This window comes from Saccoglossus kowalevskii, chromosome 16, assembly GCF_978046115.1.
Source record: "Saccoglossus kowalevskii chromosome 16, keSacKowa6.1, whole genome shotgun sequence".
Taxonomy (NCBI): Eukaryota; Metazoa; Hemichordata; class Enteropneusta; family Harrimaniidae; genus Saccoglossus; species Saccoglossus kowalevskii.
In genome coordinates, this window is record NC_140656.1 from 30,348,889 (window position 1) to 30,365,848 (window position 16,960).

At 42.7% G+C, this 16,960-nt stretch overlaps 2 protein-coding genes across 2 annotated transcripts in view; one reads left to right on the top strand and one right to left on the bottom strand.

Moving 5' to 3' along the window:
• LOC102803033 (uncharacterized) overlaps positions 1–16,960 on the top strand; it is a 223,480-nt gene that overhangs the window by 27,990 nt on the left and 178,530 nt on the right. The gene's annotated exons all lie outside the window — the stretch shown is intronic.
• LOC102803359 (integrator complex subunit 2-like) overlaps positions 1–16,960 on the bottom strand; it is a 70,972-nt gene that overhangs the window by 19,366 nt on the left and 34,646 nt on the right. The window contains exon 15 of the mRNA XM_085491343.1: positions 5,596–5,797. Within this exon, the coding sequence (XP_085347469.1) occupies positions 5,596–5,797 (202 nt within the window). The remainder of the gene's footprint in view (positions 1–5,595; positions 5,798–16,960) is intronic.

Consider the following 16,960-nt stretch of genomic DNA (forward strand, 5'->3'; position numbering starts at 1 on the left):
ACTCATATTAGTGATAATATAAAGAAAGTGACAATTCATTTTCAATGTGGTCACAACCTACTTTGAAGTAAATATGATTTGTAGGTACTGAAAACAATGTAAACACTTCCAATGTGTTGATTTATTGCAGCAGTAGCAGCATAATTTTAAATTAGAAACAGAATTTGCATGACTGTATGCGCGTGTACCGAAGGGATGACTGTATGTGTGTGTACCGAAGAGATGACTGTATGTGTGTGAACCGAAGGGATGACTGTATGCGCGTGTACCGAAGGGATGACTGTATGTGTGTGTACCGAAGAGATGACTGTATGCGTGTGAACCGAAGGGATGACTGTATGCGTGTGTACCGAAGGGATGACTGTATGTGTGTGTACCGAAGGGATGACTGTATGCGTGTGTACCGAAGGGATGACTGTATGCGCGTGTACCGAAGGGATGACTGTATGCGTGTGTACCGAAGGGATGACTGTATGTGTGTGTACCAAAGGGATGACTGTATGTGTGTGTACCGAAGGGATGACTGTATGTGTGTGTACCAAAGGGATGACTGTATGCGTGTGTACCGAAGGGATGACTGTATGCGTGTGTAACCGAAGGGATGACTGTATGCGTGTGTACCGAAGGGATGACTGTATGCGTGTGTACCGAACGGATGACTGTATGCGTGTGTACCGAACGGATGACTGTATGCGTGTGTACCGAACGGATGACTGTATGCGTGTGTACCGAAGGGATGACTGTATGCGTGTGTACCGAACGGATGACTGTATGCATGTGTACCGAAGGGATGACTGTATGCGCGTGTACCGAAGGGATGACTGTATGCGCGTGTACCGAAGGGATGACTGTATGCGCGTGTACCGAAGGGATGACTGTATGCGCGTGTACCGAAGGGATGACTGTATGCGCGTGTACCGAAGGGATGACTGTATGCGCGTGTACCGAAGGGATGACTGTATGCGCGTGTACCGAAGGGATGACTGTATGCGTGTGTACCGAAGGGATGACTGTATGCGTGTGTACCGAAGGGATGACTGTATGCGTGTGTACCGAAGGGATGACTGTATGCGTGTGTACCAAAGGGATGACTGTATGCGTGAGTACCGAAGGGATGACGGTATGCGTGCGTACCGAAGGGATGGCTGTATGTGTGCGTACCGAAGGGATGGCTGTATGCGTGTGTACCGAAGGGATGACTATATGCGTGTGTACCGAAGAGATGACTGTATGCGTGTGTACCGAAGGGATGACTGTATGCAGGTGTACCGAAGGGATGACTGTATGCAGGTGTACCGAAGGGATGACTGTATGCAGGTGTACCGAAGGGATGACTGTATGCAGGTGTACCGAAGGGATGACTGTATGCAGGTGTACCGAAGAGATGACTGTAGGCGTGTGTACCGAAGAGATGACTGTATGCGTGTGTACTGAAGGGATGACTATATGCGTGTGTACCAAAGGGATGACTATACATTGTATGTGTGTGTACCAAAGGGATGACTGTATGCGTGTGTGTGTACCGAAGGGATGACTGTATGCGTGTGTACCAAAGGGATGATTGTATGTGTGTGTATCGAAGGGATGACTGTATGTGTGTGTATCGAATGGATGACTGTATGCGTGTGTATCGAATGGATGACTGTATGCGTGTGTATCGAATGGATGACTGTATGCGTGTGTATCGAAGGGATGACTGTATGCGTGTGTACCGAACGGATGACTGTATGCGTGTGTACCGAAGGGATGACTGTATGCGTGTGTACCAAACGGATGACTGTATGCGTGTGTACCGAAGGGATGACTGTATGCGCGTGTACCGAAGGGATGACTGTATGCGCGTATACCGAAGGGATGACTGTATGCGCGTGTACCGAAGGGATGACTGTATGCGCGTGTACCGAAGGGATGACTGTATGCGCGTGTACCGAAGGGATGACTGTATGCGCGTGTACCGAAGGGATGACTGTATGCGCGTGTACCGAAGGGATGACTATATGCGTGTGTACCGAAGGGATGACTATACATTGTATGTGTGTGTACCAAAGGGATGACTATACATTGTATGTGTGTGTACCAAAGGGATGACTGTATGCGTGTGTGTGTACCGAAGGGATGACTATGCGTGTGTACCAAAGGGATGATTGTATGCGTGTGTATCGAAGGGATGACTGTATGTGTGTGTATCGAAGGGATGACTGTATGCGTGTGTATCGAAGGGATGACTGTACGCGTGTGTATCGAAGGGATGACTGTACGCGCGTGTATCGAAGGGATGACTGTACGCGCGTGTATCGAAGGGATGACTGTACGCGCGTGTACCGAAGGGATGACTGTACGCGCGTGTACCGAAGGGATGACTGTACGCGCGTGTACCGAAGGGATGACTGTACGCGCGTGTACCGAAGGGATGACTGTATGCGCGTGTACCGAAGGGATGACTGTATGCGTGTGTACCGAAGGGATGACTGTATGCGTGTGTACCGAAGGGATGACTGTATGCGTGTGTACCGAAGGGATGACTGTATGCGTGTGTACCAAAGGGATGACTGTATGCGCGTGTACCGAAGGGATGACTGTATGCGTGTGTACCGAAGGGATGGCTGTATGCGTGCGTACCGAAGGGATGGCTGTATGCGTGTGTACCGAAGGGATGACTATATGCGTGTGTACCGAAGAGATGACTGTATGCGTGTGTACCGAAGGGATGACTGTATGCGTGTGTACCGAAGGGATGACTGTATGCAGGTGTACCGAAGGGATGACTGTATGCAGGTGTACCGAAGGGATGACTGTATGCAGGTGTACCGAAGGGATGACTGTATGCAGGTGTACCGAAGAGATGACTGTAGGCGTGTGTACCGAAGAGATGACTGTATGCGTGTGTACCGAAGGGATGACTGTATGCGTGTGTACTGAAGGGATGACTATATGCGTGTGTACCAAAGGGATGACTATACATTGTATGTGTGTGTACCAAAGGGATGACTGTATGCGTGTGTGTGTACCGAAGGGATGACTGTATGCGTGTGTACCAAAGGGATGACTGTATGTGTGTGTATCGAAGGGATGACTATATGTGTGTGTATCGAATGGATGACTGTATGCGTGTGAATCGAATGGATGACTGTATGCGTGTGTACCGAATGGATGACTGTACGCGCGTGTACCGAAGGGATGACTGTACGCGCGTGTACCGAAGGGATGACTGTACGCGCGTGTACCGAAGGGATGACTGTACGCGCGTGTACCGAAGGGATGACTGTACGCGCGTGTACCGAAGGGATGACTGTACGCGCGTGTACCGAAGGGATGACTGTACGCGCGTGTACCGAAGGGATGACTGTACGCGCGTGTACCGAAGGGATGACTGTACGCGCGTGTACCGAAGGGATGACTGTACGCGCGTGTACCGAAGGGATGACTGTACGCGCGTGTACCGAAGGGATGACTGTACGCGCGTGTACCGAAGGGATGACTGTACGCGCGTGTACCGAAGGGATGACTGTACGCGCGTGTACCGAAGGGATGACTGTACGCGCGTGTACCGAAGGGATGACTGTACGCGCGTGTACCGAAGGGATGACTGTACGCGCGTGTACCGAAGGGATGACTGTACGCGCGTGTACCGAAGGGATGACTGTACGCGCGTGTACCGAAGGGATGACTGTACGCGCGTGTACCGAAGGGATGACTGTACGCGCGTGTACCGAAGGGATGACTGTACGCGCGTGTACCGAAGGGATGACTGTACGCGCGTGTACCGAAGGGATGACTGTACGCGCGTGTACCGAAGGGATGACTGTACGCGCGTGTACCGAAGGGATGACTGTACGCGCGTGTACCGAAGGGATGACTGTACGCGCGTGTACCGAAGGGATGACTGTACGCGCGTGTACCGAAGGGATGACTGTACGCGCGTGTACCGAAGGGATGACTGTACGCGCGTGTACCGAAGGGATGACTGTACGCGCGTGTACCGAAGGGATGACTGTACGCGCGTGTACCGAAGGGATGACTGTACGCGCGTGTACCGAAGGGATGACTGTACGCGCGTGTACCGAAGGGATGACTGTACGCGCGTGTACCGAAGGGATGACTGTACGCGCGTGTACCGAAGGGATGACTGTACGCGCGTGTACCGAAGGGATGACTGTACGCGCGTGTACCGAAGGGATGACTGTACGCGCGTGTACCGAAGGGATGACTGTACGCGCGTGTACCGAAGGGATGACTGTACGCGCGTGTACCGAAGGGATGACTGTACGCGCGTGTACCGAAGGGATGACTGTACGCGCGTGTACCGAAGGGATGACTGTACGCGCGTGTACCGAAGGGATGACTGTACGCGCGTGTACCGAAGGGATGACTGTACGCGCGTGTACCGAAGGGATGACTGTACGCGCGTGTACCGAAGGGATGACTGTACGCGCGTGTACCGAAGGGATGACTGTACGCGCGTGTACCGAAGGGATGACTGTACGCGCGTGTACCGAAGGGATGACTGTACGCGCGTGTACCGAAGGGATGACTGTACGCGCGTGTACCGAAGGGATGACTGTACGCGCGTGTACCGAAGGGATGACTGTACGCGCGTGTACCGAAGGGATGACTGTACGCGCGTGTACCGAAGGGATGACTGTACGCGCGTGTACCGAAGGGATGACTGTACGCGCGTGTACCGAAGGGATGACTGTACGCGCGTGTACCGAAGGGATGACTGTACGCGCGTGTACCGAAGGGATGACTGTACGCGCGTGTACCGAAGGGATGACTGTACGCGCGTGTACCGAAGGGATGACTGTACGCGCGTGTACCGAGGGGATGACTGTACGCGCGTGTACCGAAAAGAGTCTTTCTATACAGCTTTAACTTTAAAGCGAGAGGGTCGTCAGCTGCGCATGCGCAGGAATTGAGTCCCAAGCAACGATAACAATACACGCAAACAAAATGCAAAAGCTCATGGGTAGACACCTGTTTGTAAACAGTGACATGCTATGGACATCTAACGCTTGCGCAGGTTACGACTCCCTCACTTTAAGTTACTATTTTGAAGATCTATTATGAATTATTTTAAAACATGACATTGTACACGAATAAGTTAATGGACAACTAGTATTTCTGAACAAACAAAGATACTAATTAGTATGCAAAACTTTATGGTAATTAACATGCAAATTAGGCACAATGTACAATTTGTAATTTGGCAAAAAAAAATAAAAATAAAAATTTATAAACAAAATAAGTAAATAAAAAGAAAATCAGAGGCCAAAACATTTTTGTTTGTGCCTAAAGTCACCTATACAGTCGTACAATTATATTTTTCAACATTAATGGCAAATACTCTTTTGGATATATGTTCTAAATAATAAATGACTACACATTGACATTGTTTTCACTCATATGCATCAGTTGGATATCACAGAATTACTTCACTGCTACAGGGCATGAACCATGTATTGTTTTCATCTGAACAGTGACAGTTCATAGTAAAACACTGGTTCGAGCCCCTTATCTCTAACACTGGCTAACAATTCCTTACAATGTTTTAGACCAAACAATTTACTGTCCAAACAGGTTTCATTGTATAGTTACCTTCTTGGCATAATAGTATTTAATATCCCCCAAAGTTCAATGACCAAGGTTTGAACTTTCCTTGGCATATCAGTTGTCAACATCTTGGGTAAACTTGCCACAATAACATCAGCAAAACTCATGAGTTGAGTAGCTGGTATGTGTGATAACTGATCCAATAATTTCAGTGACTGAGATGGTAACTGTAGTACATTATCAATAGCTGTAATAAACAAACACAGAGCAGGAGTTACTGCAATGAACAAACACAGAGCAAGAGTTACTGTAATGAACAAACACAGAGCAAAAGTTACTGTAATGAACAAACACAGAGCAAGAGTTACTGTAATGAACAAACACAGAGCAAGAGTTACTGTAATGAACAAACACAGAGCAAGAGTTACTGTAATGAACAAACACAGAGCAAGAGTTACTGTAATGAACAAACACAGAGCAAGAGTTACTGTAATGAACAAACACAGAGCAAGAGTTACTGTAATGAACAAACACAGAGCAAGAGTTACTGTAATGAACAAACACAGAGCAAGAGTTACTGTAATGAACAAACACAGAGCAAGAGTTACTGTAATGAACAGACACAGAGCAGGAGTTACTGTAATGAACAGACACAGAGCAAGAGTTACTGCAATGAACAAATAAAACAGAGCAAGAGCTACTGTAATGAACAAATAGTAAAACACAGAGCAAGAGTTACTGTAATGACCAAAAGCACATAGCAAGAGTTACTGAAATGAACAAATAGTAAAACACAGAACAAGAGTTACTGCAATGAACAAATAGTAAAACACAGAGCAAGAGTTACTGAAATGAACAAATAGTAAAACAGCAAAAATTACTGTAATGACCAAATAGTAAAACACAGAGCAAGAGTTACTGTAATGAACAAATAGTAAAACACAGAACAAGAGTTACTGTAATGAACAAATAGTAAAACACAGAGCAAGGGTTACTGTAATGAACAAATAGTAAAACACAGAGCAAGGTTTACTGTAATAAACAAAAGCACAGAGCAAGAGTTACTGTAATGAACAAAAGCACAGAGCAAGAGTTACTGCAATGAACAAATAGTAAAACACAGAGCAAGAGTTACTGTAATGAACAAACACAGAGCAAGAGTTAATGTAATGAACAAACACAGAGCAAGAGTTAATGTAATGAACAAACACAGAGCAAGAGTTACTGTAATGAACAAACACAGAGCAAGAGTTACTGTAATGAACAAACACAGAGCAAGAGTTACTGTAATGAACAAACACAGAGCAAGAGTTACTGTAATGAACAAACACAGAGCAAGAGTTACTGTAATGAACAAACACAGAGCAAGAGTTACTGTAATGAACAGACACAGAGCAGAAGTTACTGTAATGAACAAACACAGAGCATGAGTTACTGTAATGAACAAACACAGAGCAAGAGTTACTGCAATGAACAAATAAAACAGAGCAAGAGCTACTGTAATGAACAAATAGTAAAACACAGAGCAAGAGTTACTGTAATGACCAAAAGCACATAGCAAGAGTTACTGAAATGAACAAATAGTAAAACACAGAACAAGAGTTACTGCAATGAACAAATAGTAAAACACAGAGCAAGAGTTACTGAAATGAACAAATAGTAAAACAGCAAAAATTACTGTAATGACAAAATAGTAAAACACAGAGCAAGAGTTACTGTAATGAACAAATAGTAAAACACAGAACAAGAGTTACTGTAATGAACAAATAGTAAAACACAGAGCAAGGGTTACTGTAATGAACAAATAGTAAAACACAGAGCAAGGTTTACTGTAATAAACAAAAGCACAGAGCAAGAGTTACTGCAATGAACAAATAGTAAAACACAGAACAAGAGTTACTGTAATGAACAAATAGTAAAACACAGAGCAAAGGTTACTGTAATGAACAAATAGTAAAACACAGGGCAAGGGTTACTGTAATGAACAAATAGTAAAACACAGAGCAAGAGTTACTGTAATGAACAAACACAGAGCAAGAGTTACTGTAATGAACAAACACAGAGCAAGAGTTACTGTAATGAACAAACACAGAGCAAGAGTTACTGTAATGAACAAACACAGAGCAAGAGTTACTGTAATGAACAAACACAGAGCAAAGAGTTACTGTAATGAACAAACACAGAGCAAAGAGTTACTGTAATGAACAAACACAGAGCAAGAGTTACTGCGATGAACAAACACAGAGCAAGAGTTACTGTAATGAACAAACACAGAGCAAGAGTTACTGTAATGAACAGATACAGAGCAGGAGTTACTGTAATGAACAGACACAGAGCAGGAGTTACTGTAATGAACAGACACAGAGCAGGAGTTACTGTAATGAACAGACACAGAGCAGGAGTTACTGTAATGAACAAACACAGAGCAGGAGTTACTGTAATGAACAAACACAGAGCAGGAGTTACTGTAATGAACAAACACAGAGCAAGAGTTACTGTAATGAACAAACACAGAGCAAGAGTTACTGTAATGAACAAACACAGAGCAGGAGTTACTGTAATGAACAAACACAGAGCAAGAGTTACTGTAATGAACAAACACAGAGCAAGAGTTACTGTAATGAACAAACACAGAGCAGGAGTTACTGTAATGAACAAACACAGAGCAAGGGTTACTGTAATGAACAAACACAGAGCAGGAGTTACTGCAATGAACAAATAAAACAGAGCAAGAGTTACTGTAATGAACAAATAGTAAAACACAGAGCAAGAGTTACTGTAATGAACAAACAGAGCAAGAGTTACTGTAATGAACAAATAGTAAAACACAGAACAAGAGTTACTGTAATGAACAAATAGTAAAACACAGAGCAAGGGTTACTGTAATGAACAAATAGTAAAACACAGAGCAAGGTTTACTGTAATAAACAAAAGCACAGAGCAAGAGTTACTGTAATGAACAAAAGCACAGAGCAAGAGTTACTGCAATGAACAAATAGTAAAACACAGAACAAGAGTTACTGTAATGAACAAATAGTAAAACACAGAGCAAAGGTTACTGTAATGAACAAATAGTAAAACACAGGGCAAGGGTTACTGTAATGAACAAATAGTAAAACACAGAGCAAGAGTTACTGTAATGAACAAATAGTAAAACACAGAGCAAGAGTTACTGTAATGAACAAACACAGAGCAAGAGTTACTGTAATGAACAGATACAGAGCAGGAGTTACTGTAATGAACAGACACAGAGCAGGAGTTACTGTAATGAACAGACACAGAGCAGGAGTTACTGTAATGAGCAGACACAGAGCAGGAGTTACTGTAATGAACAAACACAGAGCAGGAGTTACTGTAATGAACAAACACAGAGCAAGAGTTACTGTAATGAACAAACACAGAGCAAGGGTTACTGTAATGAACAAACACAGAGCAAGAGTTACTGTAATGAACAAACACAGAGCAAAGAGTTACTGTAATGAACAAACACAGAGCAAAGAGTTACTGTAATGAACAAACACAGAGCAAGAGTTACTGCGATGAACAAACACAGAGCAAGAGTTACTGCGATGAACAAACACAGAGCAAGAGTTACTGTAATGAACAGATACAGAGCAGGAGTTACTGTAATGAACAGACACAGAGCAGGAGTTACTGTAATGAACAGACACAGAGCAGGAGTTACTGTAATGAACAAACACAGAGCAGGAGTTACTGTAATGAACAAACACAGAGCAGGAGTTACTGTAATGAACAAACACAGAGCAAGAGTTACTGTAATGAACAAACACAGAGCAGGAGTTACTGTAATGAACAAACACAGAGCAGGAGTTACTGTAATGAACAAACACAGAGCAAGAGTTACTGTAATGAACAAACACAGAGCAAGAGTTACTGTAATGAACAAACACAGAGCAGGAGTTACTGTAATGAACAAACACAGAGCAAGGGTTACTGTAATGAACAAACACAGAGCAGGAGTTACTGCAATGAACAAATAAAACAGAGCAAGAGTTACTGTAATGAACAAATAGTAAAACACAGAGCAAGAGTTACTGTAATGAACAAACACAGAGCAAGAGTTACTGTAATGAACAAACACAGAGCAAGAGTTACTGTAATGAACAAACACAGAGCAAGAGTTACTGTAATGAACAGATACAGAGCAAGAGTTACTGTAATGAACAGACACAGAGCAGGAGTTACTGTAATGAACAAACACAGAGCAGGAGTTACTGTAATGAACAAACACAGAGCAGGAGTTACTGTAATGAACAAACACAGAGCAAGAGTTACTGTACTGAACAAACACAGAGCAGGAGTTACTGTAATGAACAAACACAGAGCAAGTGTTACTGTAATGAACAAACACAGCAAGAGTTACTGTAATGAACAAACACAGAGCAGGAGTTACTGTAATGAACAAACACAGAGCAAGAGTTACTGTAATGAACAAATAGTAAAACACAGAACAAGAGTTACTGTAATGAACAAATAGTAAAACACAGAGCAAGGGTTACTGTAATGAACAAATAGTAAAACACAGAGCAAGGGTTACTGTAATAAACAAAAGCACAGAGCAAGAGTTACTGTAATGAACAAAAGCACAGAGCAAGAGTTACTGCAATGAACAAATAGTAAAACACAGAACAAGAGTTACTGTAATGAACATATAGTAAAACACAGAGCAAAGGTTACTGTAATGAACAAATAGTAAAACACAGGGCAAGGGTTACTGTAATAAACAAAAGCACAGAGCAAGAGTTACTGTAATGAACAAACACAGAGCAAGAGTTACTGTAATGAACAAACACAGAGCAGGAGTTACTGTAATGAACAAACACAGAGCAAGAGTTACTGTAATGAACAAACACAGAGCAAGAGTTACTGTAATGAACAAACACAGAGCAAGAGCTACTGTAATGAACAAACACAGAGGAAGAGTTACTGTAATGAACACACACAGAGCAAGAGTTACTGTAATGAACAAACACAGAGCAAGAGTTACTGTAATGAACAAACACAGAGCAAGAGTTACTGTAATGAACAGATACAGAGCAGGAGTTACTGTAATGAACAGACACAGAGCAGGAGTTACTGTAATGAACAGACACAGAGCAGGAGTTACTGTAATGAACAAACACAGAGCAGGAGTTACTGTAATGAACAAACACAGAGCAGGAGTTACTGTAATGAACAAACACAGAGCAAGAGTTACTGTAATGAACAAACACAGAGCAAGAGTTACTGTAATGAACAAACACAGAGCAGGAGTTACTGAAATGAACAAATAAAACAGAGCAAGAGTTACTGTAATGAACAAATAGTAAAACACAGAGCAAGAGTTACTGTAATGAACAAACACAGAGCAAGAGTTACTGTAATGAACAGATACAGAGCAGGAGTTACTGTAAGGAACAGACACAGAGCAGGAGTTACTGTAATGAACAGACACAGAGCAGGAGTTACTGTAATGAACAAACACAGAGCAGGAGTTACTGTAATGAACAAACACAGAGCAGGAGTTACTGTAATGAACAAACACAGAGCAGGAGTTACTGTAATGAACAAACACAGAGCAGGAGTTACTGTAATGAACAAACACAGAGCAAGAGTTACTGTAATGAACAAACACAGAGCAGGAGTTACTGCAAGGAACAAATAAAACAGAGCAAGAGTTACTGTAATGAACAAATAGTAAAACACAGAGCAAGAGTTACTGTAATGACCAAAAGCACATAGCAAGAGTTACTGAAATGAACAAATAGTAAAACACAGAACAAGAGTTACTGTAATGAACAAATAGTAAAACACAGAGCAAGAGTTACTGTAATGACCAAAAGCACATAGCAAGAGTTACTGTAATGACCAAATAGTAAAACACAGAGCAAGAGTTACTGTAATGAACAAATAGTAAAACACAGAGCAATTAAGGGTTACTGTAATGAACAAATAGTAAAACACAGAGCAATTAAGGGTTACTGTAATGAACAAAAGCACAGAGCAAGAGTTACTGTAATGACTAAAAGCACATAGCAAGAGTTACTGAAATGAACAAATAGTAAAACACAGAACAAGAGTTACTGTAATGAACAAATAGTAAAACACAGAACAAGAGTTACTGTAATGAACAAATAGTAAAACACAGAGCAAGGGTTACTGTGCTGGACGCCCTTTCACTTTTAACAGTATACCGCCCTCTTTAGGCGCGGGCGTTACGTTCAGCGTAGGTCAGAGTTCGCTATAACTATTATGGGCTAGAGTCTCATACGCGTACGCCAACTGCGTTTTGTATGACTGAAGATCGCTACATAAAGTCCTTCTAAAAGAACACTAGACTCAGCGAAGTAAGTTATTTTTCTGAATTTATTGACTCATGAGTTGATCAGGCCACCTTAGCTCCGAGTGTCGTAATTTGATAAGTGTATTTTTCGCAATTTCCATAAATTTTTCCGTAAGTCGTTCACGCTCGTTCGTTCAGTCAGCGATGACGTCATTTGAAATGTGATTTCTTTATCCTGTTATAGTTTTCACCGCTTTCTTGAATAAACTGGTTACCCTAACGCAACTGTGTACGAGTTATTTGGGAAGTGGTTGACACCAGTACGAGTACTAATGCACTTGGACCTCGGAATAGTGAAAATTCGCCTGAATATATGAAGACCACTGGAGTACAGCTAGTCTACTTCAAGCAAGGTTAGTCCCAGTGTTAATGTTGTTAATGCTTAACGGAGATTCATCATGGCGTCCATGGAAGATAACTTGCCTACAGATGATAAACAACATGATATTGAACGGAAATCTGAGGATGAAAAGTATGAGGAAAATTTACAGGACAAAGTGCGCCCTCAACGTCAAACAAAAATGACAATGAAGGCTATGATCAATGCTACTACTGATGCAGAGAAAAGCATGGCAGCAGTGTGGACAAGGTTGAAACGAATTCTAACAAACTTGCATGTGTCAACAGAATCATCAGACACACCATTAGCAGAAATTGAACACCTTACCCAACAATACCAAGACACCTGGAAACGTTTGACCACCCTGTATGAACTTGATAGCTCAGATGAAACAAAAGACCACATGGCATACATGGAATCGATATACCTTAGAAATATGCATATCATTGATTCTGAAATCAATGAGATATCAATCAGACGACTTGATCGCACTCCTCCTATCAAGCCATCACGTGGTCATACACTATCTATTTCGGGTTCCATCACGTCCAGAACGTCATCCAGACTCAGCACTGCACATGCCAGAGCCAATGCTGAAGCAGCCGCAGCTGCAAAGGCAGCTGAATATGAGAAAACAAGTCATTGTCAATGACACGACCCCGTTCCGTTCATATTTGAGTGACATATACATTCAAAGCAGATCATGACCGAAATGCACCTGCATATGTACAACACATTGTACTAAATCTGAACAAAATCCATGCATGCATGACTGAGATCCGGTTCTGGAATTGTGAAAATACGTGATTTTAATGCATTTTCGGCCTTAAAATGGCCATCATTCAGCTATTGCTAAGCGAATCATGAAACAAAAGCACATATCTATTTGTGACATGATGCACCATGTGTGTGTGAAGTTTGAACTTGATCAATCCAGACATGTCTTGGATACGGATCCAGAACTGAATTCTTTAAGAAAATGGCCGCCAGTCGGCCATTTCGAACTTGATCCAAAAAAAAAAATGACGTGCATCAAGGTCCTATTATGTTTAATGTAAGTACCGAATTTGAACAAAATCCGTCCATGCATAACTGAGATCCGGGTTCGGAATGGTGAAAATGTGCGATTTCAATGCATTTTCGGCCTTAAAGCGGCCGCCATTTGGCTATCGTTAATGGGATCATGAAACAAATGCACATACATATTTGTGACATGATGTACCTTGTGTGTGTGAAGTTTGAACTTGATCAATCCAGACATGTCTCGGATACGGATCCAGAACTGAATTCTTTAAAACAAAATGGCCGCCAGTCGGCCATTTCGAACTTGATCTGAAAAAAAAAATGACGTGCATCAAGGTCCTATTATGTTTAATGTATGTACCAAATTTGAATGAAATCCGTCCATGCATAACTGAGATCTGGGTCCGGAATGGTGAAAATGTGCGATTTCAATGCATTTTCGGCCTTAAAGCGGCCGCCATTTGGCTATCGTTAATGGGATCATGAAACAAATGCACATACATATTTGTGACATGATGTACCTTGTGCGTGTGAAGTTTGAACTTGATCAATCCAGACATGTCTCGGATACGGATCCAGAACTGAATTCTTTAAAACAAAATGGCCGCCAGTCGGCCATTTCGAACTTGATCTGAAAAAAAAAATGACGTGCATCAAGGTCCTATTATGTTTAATGTATGTACCAAATTTGAATGAAATCCGTCCATGCATAACTGAGATCTGGGTCCGGAATGGTGAAAATGTGCGATTTCAATGCATTTTCGGCCTTAAAGCGGCCGCCATTTGGCTATCGTTAATGGGATCATGAAACAAATGCACATACATATTTGTGACATGATGTACCTTGTGTGTGTGAAGTTTGAACTTGATCAATCCAGACATGTCTCGGATACGGATCCAGAACTGAATTCTTTAAAACAAAATGGCCGCCAGTCGGCCATTTCGAACTTGATCTGAAAAAAAAAATGACGTGCATCAAGGTCCTATTATGTTTAATGTATGTACCAAATTTGAATGAAATCCGTCCATGCATAACTGAGATCTGGGTCCGGAATGGTGAAAATGTGCGATTTCAATGCATTTTCGGCCTTAAAGCGGCCGCCATTTGGCTATCGTTAATGGGATCATGAAACAAATGCACATACATATTTGTGACATGATGTACCTTGTGTGTGTGAAGTTTGAACTTGATCAATCCAGACATGTCTCTGATACGGATCCAGAACTGAATTCTTTAAAACAAAATGGCCGCCAGTCGGCCATTTCGAACTTGATCCGAAAAAAAAAATGACGTGCATCAAGGTCCTATTATGTTTAATGTATGTACCAAATTTGAACGAAATCCGTCCATGCATAACTGAGATCCGGGTCCGGAATGGTGAAAATGTGCCATTTTGATGCATTTTCGGCCTTAAAATGGCCGCTATTCGGCTATCTTTAATCGGATCATGAAAAAAATGCATGTGCATATGTCCCATATAATGTGTGATGTATGAGTGAAGTTTGAACATAATCGGTCCATGCATGTTCGAGATACAGGTGATCACGGACGCACGGACGCACGGACGGACGCACACAGGGCAAAACATAAGTCCTCGTTTTCGGACTCCGTCCGAACGGGGACTAACAAAGGCTAGAGAAGAAGCCACCTATAGGGCCAGAGAAGCGGAGTATATAGCACACATGAAAATCTTAGAAGCCGAAAAGAAAGCAGCCATCACACTAGCGACCGCTGAGGCCTTTCAAAGGGCTGTAGAAGAAGACAACTGTCGACAAATGTACACTTCACCACTACAGTCGGCAAACGATCATGCACAACGTTTTCGTGACCATACTGAACACAATGCAGGTTCACAGGCTCCACATTATTCAGAACAAGAACCCACCTTGGGTGTTCCACACAATCTAACTCACATCAAGCCACATTCTGAGCAAATTAAAATGGAAGTGACAGCCCTAGACCGTCAAACCAACCCGTCAACCGAGGTTAACAATCTAACTCAACCAGATCCTAACCACTACATTCGTCTTCTAGCCCGTCAACGTTTACCTGTACAGGAGCCAGAGGTATACGAAGGGGACCCAATCATGTTTTTACCCTGGCGCCGGTCATTTGAATGCATGGTGCAAACAGCTTGTGTACCCACATCAGAGAAATTGTTATTCCTAGCCAGATATACAAAGGGAGAGCCGAAAACATTAGTAGACAGATTCCGTCTAAGATATGTTCGAGATGCCAGCACTGCCTACATAGAAGCCTGGAAGGAATTAGAAGAGAGATTCGGCAACCCAGCAGTAATCACGGCGGTTATTATAAAAAAGTTAACCTCCTTTCCACGATTTGGAGCTGGCGACTCTCAAAGACTACGTGACCTGGCAGATCTATGCGTAGATACTGAAGCTCATATGGAAGAACTCCCACATCTAAACACACTGAATTCTCCGCATGTATTGAATCCCATAATTGAGAAATTACTGTCATTCATCGTCAACAAGTGGAGAGATAAAGTATTAACATACAAACTAAGCCATGGAACATTCCCACCATTCAGTTTCTTCGCCTCCTACATGAAAAATGTTGCAAGATCACAGAACGATCCTGACATTCCAAAACCTAGCAACTTCGCACCAGAGAAGACTAGACCAATCCAGACAAAAACAACTGCACGTGTACACGCTACAAAGTCATCTGAAGGTGTTAAACAGTGCGTATACCATGAAGTAACCGGACATGATTTATCCGACTGTAAGGCATTCGCTAAGCAACCGATAAATGAAAGGATCGATCTATGCAAGATCAAAGGCTTGTGTTTTAGGTGCACACAGAAACACCTCGCGAGAGACTGCAACTCAAGCATCAAGTGTGGTATCTGTCAGAGCACCAAACACATAACCTGTCTACACAAGCCTGGTGACACAACTAAACATGGTGCAGAAACCGAACCAAAGAAAACTGACAGAGCTCAAGCAGTAACATCAAATTGCACAAAACTCATTAAGTGCACAGCTGGACGTTCGTGTGGCAAAATAGTTTTAGCAAAGGTCTACAAACAATCCAACCCAACACATTTCATAGAATCGTACGCAGTACTTGATGATCAGTCCAATGCATGTATGGGGGACACCCATCTGTTTAATGCATTGGAGATACAGGGTCCAACACTTGAGTACGAACTGTCAACATGCAGTGCCAAGGGCGAACGCAGAACTGGAAGACGCGGTGACCACATCATAATTGAATCCATCGATGGCAAGAAGAAGTTCACACTTCCAGTCCTACTAGAGAACGATTACATACCCAGTGACAAAGATGAAATACCTTCACCAGAAATATGTAATAAATTTGATCATCTAAAACCTATAGCCGACAAAATTCCTGAATTGAGAGAACACATTGGTATACATCTCCTTATTGGCAGGAACTGTCCAGAACCACTGAAAGTCAGAGAGACCAGAAATGGACCGACCAACTCACCATGGGCTCAACGCACCGACCTAGGGTGGACGATATCTGGTGAACTGTGTATGGAAACTGTAAGGGGCGCTATCAGAGCTTCAGTACACCGTACAACAGCAACAGTGAACTACCTGGACACACAAATAACAAACAGAACAGATACAACACTCAAATGTGATCACCACTTGTATATTAGAGACCCAGTCACCCCTAAACGTGCCAACATAGACGTATTTGAAGAGACAGC